Source organism: Myotis myotis, unplaced genomic scaffold, assembly GCF_014108235.1.
Source record: "Myotis myotis isolate mMyoMyo1 unplaced genomic scaffold, mMyoMyo1.p scaffold_m19_p_13, whole genome shotgun sequence".
NCBI classification, from domain to species: Eukaryota; Metazoa; Chordata; class Mammalia; order Chiroptera; family Vespertilionidae; genus Myotis; species Myotis myotis.
In genome coordinates, this window is record NW_023416317.1 from 17,371,654 (window position 1) to 17,393,188 (window position 21,535).

The following is a 21,535-nucleotide window of genomic DNA, read 5'->3' on the forward strand; positions in this document are numbered from 1 at the left end:
AACGAGACACTTTTTTATAGGCATGAAACAAAGGCTGAATTTGGGTTCTAATCATTCTCGATGTCACATGGAAATTTAGCTTAAACTTTAACAACATCTATCAGCTTACAAGAATCAAAACCCTTTAGAATATGGGCTGTGTGTGTGTCGGGGGTGAGGCAGGGACTGAGCAGCTTGCCTGCACGTGAGGGTGTGTAGTTGTGGGGCTGAGGTGCCCAGCAGTTGAAGATCTAAGCGCAGGTAAGAGGCGGCAACAATGTGATTCCCACGGCCATCCCCCAGCACAGCTGTGTCCCCAGTGACCTCCTTGCTCAGCTTCGGCCCAAAACACTGTGGGGCTTCAAGTCACACATGATCAGTCCTCCAGGCTCCTCTACCACCACGGTCCCTCCTACATCAGCCAGTAAAGGCACCGGTCAAATGGGAAAGTGTCAGATGAGTTGTAATTATTGGTTGTCCCTAGAGAGAACTCCCAGCAAAGGCTGGGGTTATCCTGATCCACCTATACTTTCTCTCCCACCACCTGGAATGTGGGTTATGTAAGCTGCCTGTGACCCAAAGAAAAAGCAGGGGACTGGACTCATGGCCTCGGCAGCCAGGCGACCTGGGCGGCCCAGTGTGCATCCAGCTGGGCTAGCAGCCGCAGAGGCAGCCGCTGATCATAGAGTGGTGGCCAAGCCGGTCACCATACCTGGCACATCGCAGGGTGGGTAGGGGTCCTTGTCCTCATCCTCTTCTTGGTACTCATCAATTATGACCTAGGATGACAGAGAGATCTTGGGAGGAGGGGAGATTCTGATTTAAATGCCATAGCGAGGACTCAACTCTGCCACTCAGAATGGGGCAGAAAAGTCCCTTCAGAGTGTGACGGCCGTGAGTGTGCAAGGGCAGCAGATGCCCAGGCAGTGACCCCGTGGAGACTGAGGTCTGAGGGCAGATGAGGCGACACCCTCCCAGCTGTGGTCACAGCGCCCAGCAGCATCACATACTGACAGTGAGCACCATGCAGCTAGGGAACTTGTTGGTCTTGTTCAGTCTCAGTCCTCAGTCTCTCACACATGGTAACTGTACAAAAAGTATTTACTGATTCAATGAACAGACAACCAAGTGCATGAAAAGCCCAGAGCTATCATCCGTGGGACAGGGTTTCACAGAACAGGCCAGAGCACACAGGCCCTCGCCCTGCGGTCTCCTCGGGCAGATACCCATTCACAGCCCTGGATTTCAATCGCCACTGAGAAAACACTCACAGGTCAGGTCTGATTGCACAAGCCCAATAAAGCAAAATAAGTGGTTAGACCAGTCAAACATCTAACACACTGGTTCTCTGCTAAAATACTGGCTAATTACCAGTGAAGTGCCTAAATTCACTCAGAACCCCCGGAGGCCAGTCCCTACAGGAGTGTGCCAAACTCACTGAAATATCACACAGAACACTCTCATGGTGGAAAGTGCACAATTATGGTGAATCATTTTGAAACAGAAAGGGGGGAAGCGTTTCAGATCATGTACCTTGTTGTCACTGTTGGCTATCTGATTGACTTCTGGCTTGTGGTTCTTTTTATTTTCCAGGCTTTCTTTTCTACAGAGGAGAGGACAGAACCCAAGAAACCAAGTGACTATGTTGCTGCGAATAAAAGCCCTCACCAGGGCTCTGCATCAGCAGTGGCCCGGGAAGGACAGCATTTCACTGAAAACCACCCTGCCAGCCAGAACACAGCACAACCCACACTCAGAGCTTCCTGCTCACTCAGGGCACTGGATTCATTTCACGGGTCATCTTATTAGAATTCTCATCCAAAAGCTAATCAGCACTGAATGCATCATTTATTTTATGGTGCCAAAATTAACCGCAGCGATTCGTTAGGCATGGGGACATGTGACTCCCACTCTCAGCTCTGAGGGAAGGCGAGCCAAGAGCCCGGGCTCTGCCCCAGATTCCAGCCTTTTGGGCCGGCCCCACGTGGCCATCCACGATCACCACTGAGCAGCAACGTGGGAGTCTGTGTGGCTCTGCCAGGCCTCACCTGCAGCTGGCTCCCCAGCAGCAACTTAGGTGAAAACAGGCTTACCTGGCAATCTTTTTCCTTTCCTTTTCTTCAGCTTCCTCTTTCTGAGCAGTATTCAAACTTTCAGCATCAGCCAAATTGTCTACAGCGATGGCCAGGAAGACATTCAGTAGGATATCTAATTTGAACATTTTAAGGGTATAACACCTTTCTGATGCACGGTCAACAATAGAAACGTCGCGTCCCCTGTGCACTCCAGGAGGCTGGTAACGGGACACTGTCCCTGAGTGCCATGTTCACTTGTAAAGCCAGAGGACCAGAGCCGTGTGCTTTTGTTGTTGTTTTCTTTTATAAAACTAGAAAAGCGGAGAAGATAGTCTGGACAGAAGCAAAATTAAGATGCACTAGACTGCGTGAAAACCTACAAACGTCAACATTTCCTTTCATGCATGTGCATACGTGTGCTTGCGCATGCGCGTGTGTGCCTCTACACACCTAGGTATCCACAGCTATGAGACACACTGCATAAGACAATCTATAGCACAAACACAGAGGGTCCTTTTCATGTTGCAAGTTTGCTTTATGCATTTTGTTTTGTTTCATTTAAAATGTGCACACCCATAGCACATATATATTTTGGGCATGCTTTCCAAAATAGACCCCTTCAAAGACAACACATTATGCAAATGAGGATCCCATTGCACAAGGCAGTCTGAGCCTTTCTCATTGGAAACGGCCTCCAGGGTGTACAGACACCTCATTCATTCATTCATTCATTCACTGCACATCCCCTGACCACCACACGCCTGACTCACTGCTGGATGTGCTGGACTATTCTTTTGAATAGGCCCACTGTGGCTAAATCGTTGACTACAGTGGTTGAATTTTATTTTTTCAAATAGTAAAAAGTTAGGTATTTGAACAAGTTATAAGGTTTTTGGCTTTTACTATAACGTAAGTGTGGTTTCCATAAACAATTAAAAAAAGAATTCAGAACAAGGTTTCCAAATCAGAAGATGCCTGTTTCTTATTTGCTAGCTGGTAAGTCTGTTTTTGAGAAGCAGATGAGAGGGCAGGAAGTGAAGGCGGCTCCCTCCCCTGACTAAGCGTCTCAGGCTGAGCACAGCCCTCTACAGGCGGGAGCCGGGACTGCTCACGTGCCCTTGCAGTCTGAGGTCTCCGGTGGGTGCCGAACATGCAAACATCACCTAACAGGGACCGACGATAAGACAGCTTCCAGGGGATTTCGTGCTCGACAAATCGAATCAAGTCGTTCAAGAGGGCAGGAACGTGAGTGAATTATATTAAGACTTCGAACCGTCTTCCAGATGCTAGCCTATTTTTTACACAGAGCCTCTGGGAGCCTGAGGTGGTATTCATATGTTTGTACAACAGCTCTTCCGCCAAGCATTTATTGAGGGGCTCTGCAAGCCAGGTCTTGTGCTGGGCAGGGAGGACAGAAAGATACAGGAGACACAAGCAAAGGTGATGGGGTCATGAAGGTGCCAATCAAGGTAAAGGGAGACCTGAGTTTCCAGAAGCCTGGGGTTAGAGAGTACCTCTTGGTAGGGAGAAGGAATAAACACGTTGGAGAAGTTACACAGCATGATACAGCAACCAGTCAATGGATATTTGACTTTCAAAGATGGACAGGTCAGCAAAGTAAAGTTAGATTTACGGGAGCTTAGTTCAGCCCACTGAAGGTGGGTCCCCATCAGTTATGAGGGGTCTTAAGAAGATATAACTGTGCCCAGCCTCCCAAGGATGATGGCACAGAGAACCACCTGGCCTTTCCCTGAGCTATCCCATGGGACCTGCACAAGAGATGCGACACCTTGAGGGGTGACCACTGCTGCAGCCCAGGCACTGTCTCTGGCTCCCTCCTCCAAGCCTGCTCTCATCCTGCAGGGCCTCACTGGGACGCTGCCTCTCCTTTGCTGACCCAGCAACGGTGAAGGAGGGCAGATAGAACAGGGTAAGGGCATTCACCTCCCCATCACAACGGCCACCACGCCACCATGGGGAGAGTCAGAGGGAGAAACCAAACAAGAGGGGGCAACAGCAACACCCTGGTCAGCGAAAGGATACAGTTCCCACAAATGAAGAGGATGATGAAGTAGATGCAGACGATCATCCCTGAAGATGACGGGCCCCCGTACGCCATGATGCCGTCATACATCACAGCATTCCAGTCTTCGCCTGTCAGAATCTAAGAAACCAAAACTTGATCAGCCGGTGGACCCACAATTCCCAGGTGTCTCCAGAGCTCCGTGGTGGCTGCCTACATCTGGTTTATGTTGCCTTTCACAGTCCGGTCTGCACTGAACAAACCCACCTGCTATCCCGCAGAGTTTACAGAACATTATTATTTTTAAAAAATATATTTTATTGATTTTTTACAGAGAGGAAGGGAGAGGGATAGAGATTAGAAACATCAATCAGCTGCCTCCTGCACACCCTCCACTGAGGATGTGCCCACAACCAAGGTACATGCCCCTGACCGGAATCGAACCTGGGACCCTTCAGTCCACAGGCTGGCGCTCTATCCACTGAGCCAAACCGGTTAGGGCAAAAAAACCCATTATTTTTAATTACACCAATAGATGAGTTCTAGTGAAAATAACATTACATATAACACTTTGTACCCTGGGATGACACCCCAGCCCAGAGAGCATGCTATTGGGGTGTCTCTCTCCGGGGCCTTTATTGTGGATTTAAACTCATATGCACACTCAGAGGAAATGGGCCGTTGGGGGCTTCTCTGATTTATTAGACATAAAGGGTATCATATACTGTATGAATTTTCTGCCACCTGCCTTACCCCCCGCCCCCCCTCAACAGTATACTCTGGAGACACTCTGTGTTAACAGCTTCATTTCATTCTTAAAAAATTTTTTTAAATCCTCACCCAAGGATATGGTTTCATTGATTTTAGAGAGAGAGGAAGGGAAAGAGACAAAGAAATATTGATGTGAGAGAGAAACATTGATTGGTTGCCTCCCACACATGCCCCAACTGGGGGACTGAACCCACAAACCTAGGTATGTGCCCTGACCAGGAATCAAACCTGAAACCTTTCTGGTGCACGGGATGATGCTCCAACCAGCTGAGCCACTGGCCAGGGCTCATTTCAGTCTTTTTAACTGCTGCCTAGTATTCCACATAGTTAACCAAGTGTGGAAATGGAAAACTATAGCTATGAATTTTTATAAGCAGAGAATTCCCTAAGTATCTTACGTAAATTTACAAACTACCTCGTGAGTAGGTACTAATAACTACTTGAATTTCAAATATAATCTTTACTGATGATACTTGGTAATTCAATTCATCATGAAATAGAACCAGATGAACAGTAACAGCAATTTAAAAATACACTAACTTCCAAAAAGAAAAAGAGACAGTGAGGGAGAAAGAAAGAGAGAGAGAGACAGAGAAACAGAGAGAGAGAGAGAGAGAGAGAGAGAGAGAGAGAGAGAGAGAGCTCCCCCATATCACCTATCTGGGCCAAATACTTTAAAAATTAAAACTGTCATGGTCACCACCAAACAGGAAAATGGGATTGGATAAAGCAACTCACAGAAAAGGAATTATAAGTGGGCCTTAGTCACATGAAAAGACATTCAAGTTCACTCCTGATAATACCATGTTCACCAATCAGACAGGTGCAATCTAAAGCCCGAGCACCTCCAGTGGGCAGCCCCACCCCCATCCCTGGAGGATGAACGAACACACCCTCAAGGAGAATACTTGGGCCAGAGCATCCAAGCTGCACATGCACACACACCCTCTGAACCAGCAGACTCTGGGAACTGTCTCCTACAGATCTGCTCTCACTCATGTGCCCCAGGGCGTACGTTCAAGGTCACCCACTGAGGCAAGACTGGAGACGATAAAATATTCCTCAGCGGGGGACTGCTCCATGAATCATGCACGCCCATACCCAGGAATTTACGCTGCAGGGAATAGGAGGTGGCACCCTTTTGTGGGCCAATCAGGCAGGTTCTTAAGGACAGTAAGTGATAAAAAGCAAGATGGAAAACGGTGTAGAATGAGCTACCATCTGTGTGAGTTCACCTGGAGGCAGGTAGGCAGGTTAACTGACTTATACCTGAGCAAATATATCTCACAGAATACACAAGAAGCTATTTAACAGTGGTTGTCTCCTAGAAGGGGGCTGGCTTGTGGGTGGGTAGGTGGGAGGGAGGGAGGGGACTTGATTGCTACTTTATATCCTTTTGCAATGTTTGAATTTTGTGCCACATGCATGTATTACAAAACAACCACCACACAGGCTTCTCTGAAAGAAATCAGAAAAACCAGTGACTCATCAGTGGCCCCAAATTAAGTACAATTCAAAAAATTTTCAAAAATTAAGTATAATTCTGTCACAGCCTGTAGCAGTGACAGAAATCCCACTCACTTCCAGTGGCCAAGTGGGAAAGAATCAGAGATCATCCCTCTCTAGCCTGCCTCTCTCTCTCTCTCTCTCTCTCTCTCTCTCTCTCTCCTTTTCAGAAAAGGACAGTGACTTTCCAGGGTCACAGAGCTGAGCACTGGGAGAGCCCCAGGCCCGCATGCCCGCTGCCCCTCCCGCCGGCCCCACGGCCTCTCCCGCAGGGCCCAGAGCTCCCGGACTTGCATGTGTAAAGCCACAAGGGCAGACGGGACAGTTAAATTTATCGGCCAGGCTCTGTCTAAGGAAGGGCTTCAGCTCACAACATAGGAAGATGAAGAGGAGTTTAGAGCAACTCGGCTTCGAGCCAGGAGGGCTGGCTCCGCGTTGCTCACAGGGGCCCCAGCCACACAGACACCCTCAGAGGCCGCGTGTCCCCATTACATCACACGAGGGAGGACAGAAAAGGGGCAGAAGGCTGCCACAACTCTCCTATCACCCTGATTCCTCTGACTACACGACAGCATTAGGCCTTTGGAAGTCACTTCTTTGCATAAACCTGTTACAGCCAGAATTACAAAACTTGCCCTTGATCAAAAATTAGCACAGAACCAGAAAAGAGCCGATCTCACAGACACCCCAGCTCTGTGGCCTTGCAAAAACATTAAATCACATCCCATCGAGAGCAGGACTGAGATGCAAAAGAGATTGCTTAAATGGAACAAAATGTAGCAGAGCATCCATCACTGGGGCGGAGACGACTAATGGAAACAGAACCAGAACCGTTTTGTCTCACTGAGTGGTGGACAGACCAGGAGGCACCTGATAACGGGCTTCGCAGGGAGGGGCAGTGGGTGGGGGGCTCACCTGGAACACCGTGAGAAGCGCCTGCGGGAAATTGTCAAAGGTGCTCCGCTTGGTCTGCGACTCGTCGAAATTAAACTTGCCTCCGAACAGCTGCATCCCGAGCAAGGAGAAGATGATGATGAAGAGGAAGAGCAGGAGCAACAGCGAAGCGATGGACTTCATGGAGTTTAACAAGGATGCCACCAAGTTGCTCAGGGATGTCCAGTGCCTACAAGTCGAGGGGAGGGTGTGAGCCCAGAACGCAGAACATCGCCTGATGGGAGGCGGCGCGCCACCGCCTGGCCCGCAGAAAACACCCGCAGCGAGGCGCCCCCGCCCTCACCTGGTCACTTTGAAAATCCGTAAGAGGCGCACACAGCGGAACACGGAGATGCCCAGGGGAGACATGATTTCCAGCTCCACCAAGATGGTTTCCGTGATGCCCCCACACACCACGAAGCAGTCAAAGCGATTAAAGAGGGAGACGAAGTACGCCTGGAGACCCAGGCTGTACATCTTCACCAGCATCTCGCAGGTGAACAGCGCCAGGAGGACTTTGTTCGCGATATCTGGAAAGACAAAGGGGCGGTGTCCTTGGGACCTCCTCTGCTCCCCTCCCCCAGTCCCTGCTGTGAATGCCCCCTTCTCCGCTACTGCCTCCATTGCAGAGACATGGCACTAACATCGATGGTCTGCTTGGCTGCCAGGTTCCAGTCCTGCTGATGCCACTACCTAGACGTGTGACTCCGGAGAGGGCCCTAGGTCTCCCTGGGCCTCAGTCTCACTGACTGTGCCATGGGGAAGGGCAGCTCTCCACGTCACCTCCGATGCTTCCGAGCCCTCGGAGCCCATGCGTCTCCGTCCCGTCCAGCATATTGTATTTCCTGCTCCTATCAGTCACAAAAGCTCTTGGTCTGGCTTACAGCACCACGAGAGAAGAAGCAGTTGCCTATCCAGGTCATTTCTAACAGCAGAAAACATTTCCCGGCAGTCTGGGGAGTTGGACGGAAACAGATTTAACCTGATTTAAGACAGGCCTCGATGGCTCAAAACTGCCACACTCAGAATGGACTGTCTCTGGGGACGAACTCCCACACCACATGGCTGGGGCGTTCGGGGTGGGGGAACTAGCACCACTTGCACAGAATACCAGAAGGGAAAATAAAGCTTCCCCTTAGTGGGGACGGGGGGCAGGGGGAGGACCCTCCCCACTGGCAGATTCCTCGATGCTAGGTTGTCACAGGGTGAAGGTGATGGCATGCCCTGGCGCCCATCACCTGCACCTCCACGCCAGGTGCACCCCGTGTTTGGATGGCCCTATGTTCTTCCCATTAGTGCGCACTGAATCGTTCCCGCACCTGTCACACACCGAGCAGGTAGGACTAACGTGCATGGACAGCCTCAGGAATCCCTCATTCAGAACAAAAAGAGGAGAGCTTCTGCTTGTACCTTGGACCTGTGTCAGCCAGTCAGGCTGGTTGTAGTGCTCGGAGGAAATGGTTAAGGTGTTGAGAAACACCAGGACAATAACCAGCCAGTAAAACGTGACAGACTTCACGGCGGCCCTACATCGTCTGCGACTGAATCGGTTCCAGCGACGCCAGCGGCGGCTGCAAGAGAAGCAGACGTTACTCCCTGAGTGACAGATCCGGCACCTGAGTGTCTAATAAACATCACTGGGAAAGCATCTGTCTCCCACGCTGGCGGTCCAGATTGGGGTGGGGTGCAGGAAGGAAAGACAGAACAAATGGCAAGGAAAGGAACAGACCTCGCAATACAAATTCTGGTGATCTTCACATACAACTTCTTAAAATATTATCTCTTGATTTGATCGTGCCATCAGTTTCCTTCCTATGGCTTTACATGACTCCACAAGCCGTCCTACACAGTCCTCAAGCCAGTTAGAAAACCCAGATATTCACAGATCCGTGTGCAGATGCAAAACGGAGTAGCACACGTATGCAGGGCACATCCCCACCATATGGCGCAGGGGTCTGTTGTGCAGAGAGCCACTTAGCTTATCATTGCATCTCTTCCAGCATCTCAATCATCCTACAAAATTGATCAGGCAACGAAGTGCTCCAAAAACGCAGCTTTCCTTTCAGGGAAATTTCCATCCTTTCTTAACCCTGGGAGATTTCTCTGGGGCCTGGCAGGGCCGTCAACGCTGAGTAGGACATGAGTCTTCAGACTGAGTCATCAGGTGCCCTTTCTAACTAGTGATGCTCAAAATATACCTTCAGGAGAAGAGCCAATATTGAATCATGTTTTCGTACAAATAAAATGAGCCGAGTCCAACAGACAAGTAGCATGTCCTTCATTGACTTTCAGTTCTGGTTTGTAATGAGGGGAGGTATTCTCTCCATTACCCTGCTCCCCATGGAAAACACTCCCCGCCTCGGGATGGCTTGGTGAAGTGGGCTGTGCCCAGGGGGCTGAGTCAGAGGACTCTCCGGGCTGTGCCCAGGCTGCAGGCGGCTGACTCAGCTGTGCTCTGTTAAAAACACTGAAACCCAGGGGCCAGGCAGAGAGAGATCTGTGCTAACTCTTCAGCAAGACTTGGAACAAGCAAGGTGCATGTTGTTATTGCTCTTGCTGTGTGGTTTCCAATGGCAGTAGCAGCTGGAAACACGAGGAGCAGCTAAGAAAAATTCGGCAGGGGACACTAAGGACTGTCCCTGGGGCGAGATGCTCAGTGGTGCACAAACCAGTCCACACAAGCAAGGTGCGATCTGGTCTGAAGAGGACCCAGCCTCGGTGGGTCTGTCATAAGGACAAGTCATAGGTGTCTCCCAAATCCAGGGACATGATCGTCACACCCCTGAAACCCTGCAGCACTCCCCGTCTTGCTCCTCACTGGGTGCCCAGGCTCTGTGCCAGGCACTGGGCATACGAAGATGAGGAAGACACAGCGCCGTGGCCCCTGTCCTTGTAAAGTACGCAGAGTTATAGACTATAAATCTACACCAAGAGCTATTCCCAAGGCGCCAGGTACAGGAGCAAAGAGCTGCAAATGCTCTTTTTAAAAAAATCTTTATCCCAGGATATTTTTTCTACCGATTTTTAAAGAGAGTGGAAGTGAGGGGGGAGGGGGGAGACAGAGAGAGAGAGAGAGAGAGAGAGAGAGAGAGAGAGAGAGAGAGAGAGAGAGAGAGGCATCGATTGGCTGCTTCCCACATGCACCCAACCGAGGCTGGGAATCAAACCCAAGACCCTTCTATCTGTGGGCATACGCTCTACCCACTGAGCACCGGCCAGGGCTGCAAATGCTTTGTAAGAGTCAGGACAGTCTTCGCTGGAAAACTGAGAATCCCCTCTCCACGGCTGAGTAGGAGTTCGCCAGGGGGCAGAGGGAAGGGCACTCCACTCAGAGGAAACTGCAAGATCAAAGGGACTTAGGTAAGAAGAAACAGTGTGTGTGGTATGTTTGAAAACTGAGAGCAGTGGGGAGCAAGAAGGATCAAAAGATGAGGTCAGATGCTGAGCCACGGGCCAAATTATGAAGGAATTTGCCTGCCTTCTGGCAACAGGGAGTCATGAGAAGGCTTTTCATGATATTTTTAAAGTCCGGTTTATTGAGATATAATTTAGATGATAAAATTTACTCTTTTTAGGTATACTGTTTGTGACCACCACCACAATTAAGACATAGACTGTTTCCATCACTTATAGTTCCTTCATGGCCTCTGTGGTCATCCCCTCTCCTCACCACAGCCCCTGACAACTACTGAGCTGTTTTTTGTTCCTATTGTTTTGCTTTATCCAGAATGTCCTATAAATAGAATTATGCAACACAGGGTGGGGCAAAAGTAGGTTTACAATTGTGAGTACTCAAAACACAGTTTCTTCTTGTATTATTCATTACTAGAGGCCCATTGCAGGAAGATTCCTGCAAGAATAGGGCTTCCTTGGACCTATTCCTGCAAGAATAGGGCTTTCTGTGGCCGGAGCGAAGCAGAGAAGAGAGCGAAGCCGCCCTTCTCCGCTGCCTCGCTCCCTCCCGTCTCCGCTCCCCTGTCTGCTGCCTCGGGATGCTCCGTTGGCAGTGGAGCGGAGAGGCTGGATCAGCTGCCCGAGTGGGCGGATAGTGCCTCGCCCCCCCTTGCCTCCCCCGCCACCTGCCTGGCCAACAGGCCTGGACACTGAAGGGGCAGGGCTGAGGGGGCTGGGCATCGCCATCTTGTGGCTATGAGCGCAGCCATCTTTGTGACGGAGTGGCGGAGTGACTGTTAATTTGCATATTACTCTTTTATTAGATAGGATTACTAGTGCCCCAGTGCACAGACTCATGCACATTGAAAGGAAATTAATTAGAAGGTGGCTGGTGGGGCAGGACTGGGTGAGATGGGCCGGACACACCCTGGAGCCAACCTCCTGCAGTCCCTCCCCGGCTGGCTGCACCTGGGGTGGCACTGGGGCTCAAAGGGCGTCTGCAGAGTGAGCGGGGTCCCTCTGGCAGATGGGGTCCCTCGGCCTGGCCTGTAGGGATCGGGCCGAAACTGGCTTTCTGACATCCCCTGAGGGGTCCCAGATTGCGAGAGGGTGGTTCTCAAGTGACACACCCCAGAGTTGTGCTCCCTCTTCTCTGGTTCTGGGGTGCATCGCCTGAGAACCACCGTTGCCAAGTCACCACAACTCAGCAGCTCCTGTATTGAGCGTCTGCCTCCTGGTGGTCATTGCACATCATAACGACTGGTCAGACTGTCGCTTAGCCTTTTATATATATAGATTGTATTATTTTCCATACAAACAACTGTAAACCTACTTTTGCCACATATAGCTTTTTAGGGACTGGTTTCTTTCACTTAGCAAAAATACTTTTCAGGCCTGACCAGTTGGCTCAGTGGATAGAGGGTCAGCCTGTGAACTGAAGGGTCCCAGGTTCAATTCTGGTCAAGGGCACATGCCCAGGTTGCGGACTTGATTCCGAGTGGGGGCTGTGCAGGAGACAGCTGATCAATGATTCTCTCTCATCACTGATGTTTCTCTCTCTCTCTCCCTCTCCCTTCCTCTCTGAAATCAATAAAAAAATATATTAAAAAAATACTTTTCAGATTCATTTCTCTTGTTGCTTCTATCAGTTTTTTCCTCTTATTGCTGAGCATTTTCCCATTATATGGATAAACTATAATATGTCTACCCAGTCAGCATTTGATGAACATTTGAGTTATTTACAGTTTTTGGCAATTATTAATAACACTGCCATAAACACATAAAAAGTTTTATACAGACATATAGCTTCATTTCTCTTATATAAATACCTTCAAAGTGGGATTACTGGATTATAAGGTAAATATGTGTTTAACTTTATAAGAAACTACCAACTTGTTTTAAAAAAGTCTGTCATTGACAAGGAGTGCATGAGAATTCTCATTGATTGCCTCCTTGTCAGACCTTAATATTGTCATATTTTTAATAGATACATAGTGGTATCTCATTGTGATTTTAGTTTACCTTTTCCTAATGACCAATGGTCATTTCATGTGCTTATTCGCTATCCATCTCTCTTCTTTGGTGACATGCCTCTTAAAATCTATTGACCATTTTTCAATTGAGTTGCTTCCTTATTATTGACACTATTCTTTATATAAACTGAGTATTAGTCTTTTATCAAATATGTTTTTCAAACATGTTTCCTCCAGTCTGGAGCTTATCTTTTTATTTTCTATTGAAGAGCAGGAGTTTTAATTTTGAATTTATCATTTTTTTCTGTTATGGCCAGTGCTTTGTGTATTGGGTCCAAGAAAATCTTTGCCTAACCCAGGGTCACAAAGATTTTTCTCCTAGAATGCTTACAGTTTTAGGTTTTACATTTAGCTCTATGTTCTTTAAATTTACATATAGTGGTAAAATGTTTTAAATTGAAAAAGAACATTTATATGGAAGAATATACAAATCACAGATGTGCACTTCAGTGAGTTTTCACCAACTGACCATGTCATAGCCCAAGAAACAGAGCATGACTAGCACCTAAGAAAACCTTTTGAACCTCCTTCTATGAAAAACTTTTTTTGGGGGTGGGGGGACTTAATTCTCACCCAAGGATATTTTTTACAATGATTTTTAGAGAAAGTAAAGGCAGGGGTAGAGACAGAGGGAGAGAAACATCAAGGTGAGAGAGACACATCGACTAGTGGCCTCCCACACATGCCGTGACGGGGGCTGGGGATTGAACCTGCAACCAAGGTACATGCCCCTAACCAGAATTGAACCCACAACCCTTCAGTTTGTGGACTGATGCTCTGACCACTGAAAAAAACTGGCCAGGGTTGAAAAACTTTTAAGCAGAAAAGTGACAAGAAGTATTTCTCCTGGAGAAATGACTCTAGGGGGGATATGAAAGGTTGATTAGTGGCAAGAAATTGTTGCATCTTGTTGGTTTGTGTTGGGGCAAGAACCTTAGCACCTACGACAGTAACTACACTGCCCTCCAAGACGGGTGATTAATGTTTCCTGGGCAGATTGATCCTCAATATGAATACTGCAGCCCAAAGAGCAAATGCAAGTCTGGAGCAACTCCATGCAAAATTCACAAGTTAAAGAGAACAACCAACACACATGCTTAAGAAAAATGGAAATAAGATACTGACCTGAGCTTGGATTTTGAGATGGCTTGACTGAAAGAAAGACAAAAAGAACATCATTCCTATTAGGAAGGCTTAAGCATATGCTCCCCCACCATATCAGCTGAGCTATCGGAAGAGCCATGCACAGCAGCCTGGCTCAGCACCCCCGGGGCCCGCAGCGGGCTAGCTGGAGTATTTGCAGAGCAGTAGCGAGGTGCTGCAGGTCCAGGCAGGCCAGGCTGAGCACCTGCCCAAGCCCTGGCAAGAGAAGGCTCTTAGCCAGATGCTCTGAGCAGTCATGGCACAGGCAGTGACTCTAGGGTCCTTCTCTCCCCGACCTGTGTTCCCCAAACTGAAGTCCGGGGGTCTCTCCTGCCTGCAATCTCAACAGCAGCATGTGCTGCTGCTCTAGCAAATGGAGCACTGGACTAGGAGTCCTGGCCCTGCTATGCACTAACTGCGTGAGTCTGGGCAAGCGGCACACCTTTTTGAACAGGGGTCCTCAAACTACGGCCTGCGGGCCACATGCAAATAGAAATATTGTACTTGTTCCCGTTTTGTTGTTTTACTTCAAAATAAGATATGTGCAGTGTGCATAGGAATTTGTGCATAGTTTTTTTTAAACTATAGTCCGGCCCTCCAACGGTCTGAGGGACAGTGAACTGGCCTCCTGTTTAAAAAGTTTGAGGACCCCTGTGAGCCTCCGTGTTCTCATCTGTCAAATGGAGAGGACAAACCCATTTCCCGTCTACTTTCCATTGTGGTAGGGAGGGCAGAGCAAGAGAAAGGAGGCAAATTCACTGTGTAAATTGCTGAGCATCCTGCCCATAACACATCATTTTTACGCAGCACTGCCCAGGAGATCGAATTCTCTTAAAAACAGCACCTGCATTTTGCAGAGATAAGACCTAAAAGATACCAGATGGAAGCAAAAAAAACAAAGCTGCATGGGTCCCCCTCCCCCCCAAAGCAGGCTGCACTCTGCACATTCCACCCTGCTGGTCCCCCCACTGCTGCAGTCCAAATCCTCTAGTAAAAAGCCAATGGGGGGTTAATGGGATGGCGCCCTCCACTGTTAAGAGGGGGTGGTGCAGGGCTCCCAAGAAAAAGTGCTGTAAGCATAGGACAGGGTCTGGCCATCCAGCTGCTGTGCATAGATTGAGAGAACCCAGGAGCGAAGGGAAACAAAATATTCTCATCAGCCACTCTGCCATACAAGCTCTTCTCCAAAGCACTGATGCCAGCACCAGCCCAGGAGGAGAATCGGGCTTTACCCCCACCGCAGGCACCCAGAGGGCCCGGCCTGGGCCGCGTCGCTTCTTTTCCACCAGCACCTAGTGGACACAGTGGAACAGTGGGTTACCTGGCACACCCTGCCGCAGGTGCTCAGCAGGATGGCTGCTCTGCAGGAGGGGGCAGGGAGGGGCCCAGGGTAGGAGGATGACCCAGGGGCCCAGGGTGAGCCCACCCGCCCCTCCTGCCCCTGAGGCTATGGCCCCCAGGCTTCATGGAAATTTGGGGTGTCTTCCACATATTTGCTTCCCTGAGATGATGATGATGGCGGAAGCCAGGAGGGTAAGCTGCCTCCACACTCACCAGAGAGTTCCCCAGCATCCTTGGTTCTCGCCTTCGCCACTTACGTTCTCCGTGTTCACAGATTCCGTCTCGCTGGTTGGCATGCTGGCTGTGGAAGGGGAAGAAAACGCTTCAGAGAGCGCACAGGAGGCGCTGCACGCCCCAGAGGGGCCGGTGTGAGATCCACCACCAGCAGGCCCTCTGGGAACCTGGGAGGAGGGCAAAGAAGAGCCCTCAGGCGCTGGACCAGCACAAGGGCTGAGAAGCCAGCACCTCCACGCAGGAGAGCCTCTGCTGCCATGCCCTGCCCAGCAAGCCCAGGGCCCCATCAGGAAGAAATTCTGTCCATCCAGACGTTTCTTGAGAAAAGCAGCCTACGGACCAAACAGGACCCTGCCCTGCGCTTGGTACCAGCTTATTCTCCTGGTTTCCAGGTTTGCACCGAGGCCACCAAGACATCTCAGGACACCTTGTCTGCCCCGGCAGGTGGACTCTAGAAAACCTGTGGATAGACCAATACGTCATGAACACGTTCCGATTTTAAATATATCCGAGGGGAGGAGCTGTGGGTGGAGGAGTACACGAGGTACGAGGCACCAAATCTTTTGAACAGTTTAAAACCCTACTCAGTTGTAGTTAACTTCTCTGATCTCTAAGACGTGCTGATCTTGTGAAGCCATTATGTAGAGGCTCTCACCACCAAAGCCGGACGAGAGCACTAGGGAGGTCTCCTCCCACCCGTGACCAAGGCAGAGCTGACTGTAGTCCCAGCGCCGCCAGTGTCCCTGGGCATCCCTCACTCCGCCACATCAGGGTCCTGAGCAGAAGCGGAGGAAATGTGGAAATGCACCCACTGGTGTCGGGAGGCCCAGGGACCCACCCGAGCCACCATCTGGCACTTGTTTGTTTGTTTGCATCCACTTGATTCAGCCCCATAAACATCACGAGCATGTGCTGGAGACCAGGTGAAGGAGGTGCGGGCACCCAGAGGGTACGGCACTGGCTGCCCTGGAGGGCCAGTGGGAGAGGCAAGCCCCAGAAGAATTTAATTTACTGTGAAATACAGAAATATAGACTTCCCCCCCCTCCCCCGCTCCTCGAGGGGCTGGACAAGGAATCTGAAACGTGTAGTAGTACGCAGCTGCTGACCCTGCTCGGGCAATAGACATGGTGTGAATGACAGGGATGGGTGAAGGGGACCTGACTCAAAGGGCCCAGAGGTCTGAGAAACATCTGTTCTGAGAGCGACCGAGAAGATCCGGCTCCTTTTGTGAGCACCAGGAAACGGAGTCTGCTGGTGGGAGTCTCGATAGCCACGTCCAGCAACATGTAGCTGTAGGCCAAGGTTTCAAAGGAAAGGCAACATGGGCAGAATTCTAGACCCACAGCACACATCCGGTATTCTCGCGGAATAACCTTTTTCTTTCTTAGGTAAGTCGAAAGAAAGCAACTACAAACTTTGATTTACATTCTCACAACTCCATGCAAAAATAAAGACAAAACAAACCAACCACCTCTGCCCCCCCAAAAAACACCCCACAACAATCCAATCATGAAAAAAACCTTTAACAGAAAGTTCCAGAGAGAGAGGGAGAGAGAATCTAAGATGCTCCTGCAATTTGTCCCACGACTGTCCTGTGCCTTGGCTTCGGCGAGAGACTAAAAATTCATAAAATTCAACGAAGTTCATTGTTATGGGTTCTTCCCACGGGGCCAGTCTTCTTTTCAAGAACAAGACAAAGAACATCACAGTGGGAGCGCCTTATAAACATGACCACGAGCCATCTCTGCGGCAGCTCTTCCTGGTGGTCTGAGGCCAGAAGGTGTGAGCACTATGACTCGGGGTGGGGACTGTGGGGTCCTCAGGCCCAGGTGGGTCCTGACTCCCAGCTCAAAGCTCACTTCCGGCTCTCACAGTAGACTACTTCAAGGTTCTGGTATTACGCATATCATAACTTTAGTTATTATTTCAAAAAGAGCAAACATCTCCTGAACAGGCTGAGTCTTGTGGCTTGTTATTCTCTGGGGCCGTGTCCCATGATGTGAGCAAATACAGTTGCTGCATTTCATTTCTAAAGCTTCATTTTCAAACAGTACGACTGAAGCAGATTACAGTGCATACTGCCTGTGGGGAGGGGGCGTCCCTTTGCATTTCTGGCCGGGTGCCAGCCAGGAGTGGATGAAAGGCACTTGTTCCTCTCTAGACTAAGTGGGGCAAAGAGAAGAAAAAAAGCCAAACTCCCCCAGCAGCAGCACAGAGACACGAACTGGGTGGCCCAGCTCCAGGGCTTCCCTGGAGAGAAGTCCCCCTGCCTCCATCCTTCATGTGGAGGGGATGGTGGCTAAGAGCAGGCTCTCGGGTCAGCCAGATCTAACCTTAACTTCATGTTTGTGACCCGAGTTCTCCAAGACTCCACATTCCCATCTGCAAAATGCGGGTACCTACATCTCAGGGCTGGAATGGGTCACCTCATTGTGGGTTACCCCGGATGGGTCCTCAGTGCCAGGCAATCATGAACGGCAGCTCTGTCATCTTGGCAAAGCTCTCGCAGGGCCCTCTGGATGCAAAGCAACACTTCCCGTGTGGCCCGAGTCCAGTGTCGCTCCCCCGACCACCTCCATCACTGCACGAAGGCCTCTGGTGTGAAGTCTCCCACACTTGCGGCTATTCTTGGTTGGCACTTCTACTGCCCTGCACTCAGCAATTTCTCTCTAACTTAGCCTGTTGTGGGGACAGCAACTTTTCCGTTACAAGTATCTGACACCTACAGAGCCATAATAAATGAGTCTATTCCAGAAGGATGTCGCCAGGGCTGAGGCGGGTGGAGGGAGAGAGGGAGAGGACGGTGACTATGCTAGAATGGGGTGACCTCATTTGGTCCTGGACATGGACCTTGGTCCAGTTCCTGATTCTGAGCAGAGGATCCAGGCTCGGGCTGGGGCCCTGGCAGCCCTTCTGTCTGCTTAGGCACATAGCTCAGGATGAGAAAGCTCTCCTGCTTCCCCTCAGCACCCTTCCCACGTGCCACCCGCCCTGCGGCTCGGACACACACTTGAACAGGCTGGTGTACACTCCGATGCTGGTAATATGCTGGTATGCACGGGGGGTTATACTTAAAATGCCACAAACTGAAAAGTCCCAAAGGCCAAGCAAGCCCCTTATCCATCAGCACTGGTTCGCTGTCCTAATGACCTCGATTAACCCCGAGAAACACAACATAGAGCCCAACCACTTACCGCAGATCAGCCCAGGAGGGAGACAGCACAAAATTCAAGCTGATAAGGTGATCGTTTAGACTTTATAAAAGTCCAAACAGAAAGAATGGTAGAAACCCAAGTAAGTAAAGCCACAGGCAAATGACTGAACACATGCCTGTCTCCCTAACCCACTGCACTGTGTCTGCCTCAGCGGGACCGGTGTCGATGGCTGACAAGTGGCCAGGCCAAGCAGAGAGACTCCCGGAGCCCACCGCGTCACCTGCCTGCACCAGACCCTCCTGCAGAAGCAAGCAGGGACCGTCTGCATGCGGCGACGCTGTCAGTCCTTCTACCTCACACACTTCAGGGAGTTTTCAGAGCTCTGTCGAGGAAGTTTTTATGTTTTTAAATATAAACTTAAAAACTCTTTTCCGTGAATCTGGGTGAAACCGGGCATTAGGACAAGCCTGGTGCCTTTAAGGGGATGCTGGCTTGCACTGCAATTTACCTGCTGAAAAGCTGGGGAAGCTCGCAGCCTCTGCCCTGTGGTCTATTCCAGGCACTGGGGTCTCTGGGATGGAGGCCCAGGCTCTGAGTGTGAGTGCACTGTGGAGGGGCCCCAACCGCTGCTGTCGGTGAGGAGAGGAGGCAGGGCAGCAGCCCAGCGCACCCCGGACTGTAGACGAGAGGTGCCAGCCTGGGTCACATTATTTCTAAGATCGTATCACTTGGCCCTGATGCCATCCCAGGCAACGCCACACAAAATAAACCAGGGAAATGCACTTTCTCTGGCCAGCACAACAACAAGCATTTTCACCAGTAAAATTGTTCATTCCTCTCTCTATTCTCACTCTGAAGGACAACATACCTCGCAACAAAATCGGCCTGGCTTGTGAATTCAGAGGGAAATTACAGACAAACATACATGTGTGTGCACACACACACATAACACACAGTGGATGAGTCTGTGCATGGGTCCAAGTAGGCAGCCCCAAATTATGTTCACCATTAACAGGCACAGCAAAATCTCAGACCAACTTCCTTCAGTGATGGAGGCTAATTCAGTCTTTGTCCCTGGCGATGTGGGGACAAGACCCTTTCCCTCCTGGCCTGGGTCATCTAATGCAGAAAATGAGCTGTTGGATAATGTCACCTCGGAGACCCACTGACCTCTGACCTGCCGCAACTGTGTAAAGAGGAAACGCCCACAGGCTGTCTGGGTTTGGCTCCCAGCGCCGAGGGGGTTTTCCCTGGCGTTCCCCGAGCTCAGCAAAGGGAGCAGGGAATGAGCAGGACGGGGAAGCCCCTCCCCACCCCCCAGGAGGGTCGCCAGAAGTCACCTCCTGGGGCCTGGAGAAGCACAGGGAGGAGCAGCCCCCGAGAGCCCTGAGCCAGCCAAACGGAGTCCACAGGTGTCCTGGCCTCCAGGAGCCTCACTCCTGTTGCCTCCGTAGAGCAGGCTTTCCCGCAGGCTTGAGGATTTGTCAGCATCTCCCTCCATGTCCAGCAGCCTAAAAGCTTCTCACTCCTTTCAAAGGAAGGGTAAGGGGTGAGGTCGGACAACCGAGCAGTGACAGGCATGGCTGCCTTCTGCGAAGAGGGGGATCCAAAGCCAAGACCTTGTGTTTTATCTTCTTTCCATGACAAGCATGAGCAGTGCCATGACAAGCCCTGAGGAAGGTGCCTGTGCTTGCTGGTGGTGACATGCTTAGCCATCACCGGGTACCAGATTCTTGTTGCTGTAAAGAAGCCAGACTCTTCTTGGAGAATGTGGGTCAAGGCCAGACCAAGGTTTCTGTGTCTGAAGCAAGAATTACACCCTGACAATGACTATTTCTATGTGACCAGTGACATGGGAGCACAGCATCTACACAACAGCCTCTGCCCAACGTCAGTCAGCGCCTCCCTCGGGGACCTGACTGCCTCAGTCAAGAGGAGACCTCGCCTGCTCAAAACAGTTTCCTGAAAATGTGATGCTGCGTCCTCTCCCTGCAGACCTCTCAGAAAGCTAACAGAGAAGCCTCAAGCCCTGGCTGAGGAGGGGAGAGACCCAGAAGCCCAAAGTGGGGTCCCTTCTGGGGACAGAACCCACTCCTCTTCTCGAGGCCACCTCCGCAGAGCTGCAGCCACGGCCGTCTCTGCCAGTGTGCTTCCTGGCGTCCATGACAGTGCTTCCTGCTTAGCTGGAGCCCCTTTTCCCTGCGGAGGCCCCAGCAGCTGCAACCAGCCCAGCCTCTTCCTGGAAAATGCATGAGCTGAACAAGTTGGCCCGTCTCCTCCTCGCCCCCCAACTCCCTGCCCACACACTGTCAGGCAAGGTCCTACTCCCTGTCCTCTTCCCCCTGGGGCCACAAGGGCTCTCGGAATAGCGAGGGGCTTTTATCCGACAGCCTCTGCCCCTTTCCCTTCGCAGGCCTTCTGCCGAGAGCAGGGTCCTCATACAACCTCCAGCCAGACCACCGTGGCTGGTTCCAGCCCAATTCCCGTAACCTCTGAGCTCAGCGTTCCCACGGTCACTCCCGAGAAAACAGGGCCGCCCGCCCCTCTGCTCTCTCAGCAGCTGGCTTTGTGTGCCCGCAGTCTAACTCCTCTCACACAGAGTCTGCCTTCCTGCAGAGCGGCCTGACCAGGGCCGATGGGGTGGCAGCAGGTAGGGGACTGCGTGGTGTGCAGAGGCTGCTGTGGGACCACAGCGGTGCCTCCGCAGGCAGACAGGGTGCCAGTTTCCAAAACTGCCCTGCACGGGGATGGCCCTGCTGCTAACCCCAGGGCTCCCATTGAGGGGCGATGTTTAGCATTATTTTAGACCCTAGCTGGAAACTTCACTACTTCCCACCTGAGCCCTTTCCTCATTCCTCCTCAAAAAGGCAAGGACCCAAAAAATCTTTGCATCCTAGGGAAAAAAAAATATATATATATATATATATGAAAAATATTTTTTTATTGAT

The 21,535-nt window shown here is 50.6% G+C and overlaps 1 protein-coding gene across 1 annotated transcript in view; it reads right to left on the reverse strand.

The window, feature by feature from the left end:
• The window catches only part of CACNA1D (calcium voltage-gated channel subunit alpha1 D), a 105,282-nt gene that overhangs the window by 75,258 nt on the left and 8,489 nt on the right, over positions 1-21,535 (reverse strand). Inside the window, 10 exon segments of the mRNA XM_036331883.1 lie at positions 692-758; positions 1,513-1,582; positions 2,073-2,187; positions 4,098-4,218; positions 7,270-7,477; positions 7,592-7,817; positions 8,698-8,858; positions 13,839-13,865; positions 15,089-15,148; positions 15,411-15,498. Of these exon segments, the coding sequence (XP_036187776.1) occupies positions 692-758; positions 1,513-1,582; positions 2,073-2,187; positions 4,098-4,218; positions 7,270-7,477; positions 7,592-7,817; positions 8,698-8,858; positions 13,839-13,865; positions 15,089-15,148; positions 15,411-15,493 (1,138 nt within the window). The 5' untranslated portion in view covers positions 15,494-15,498.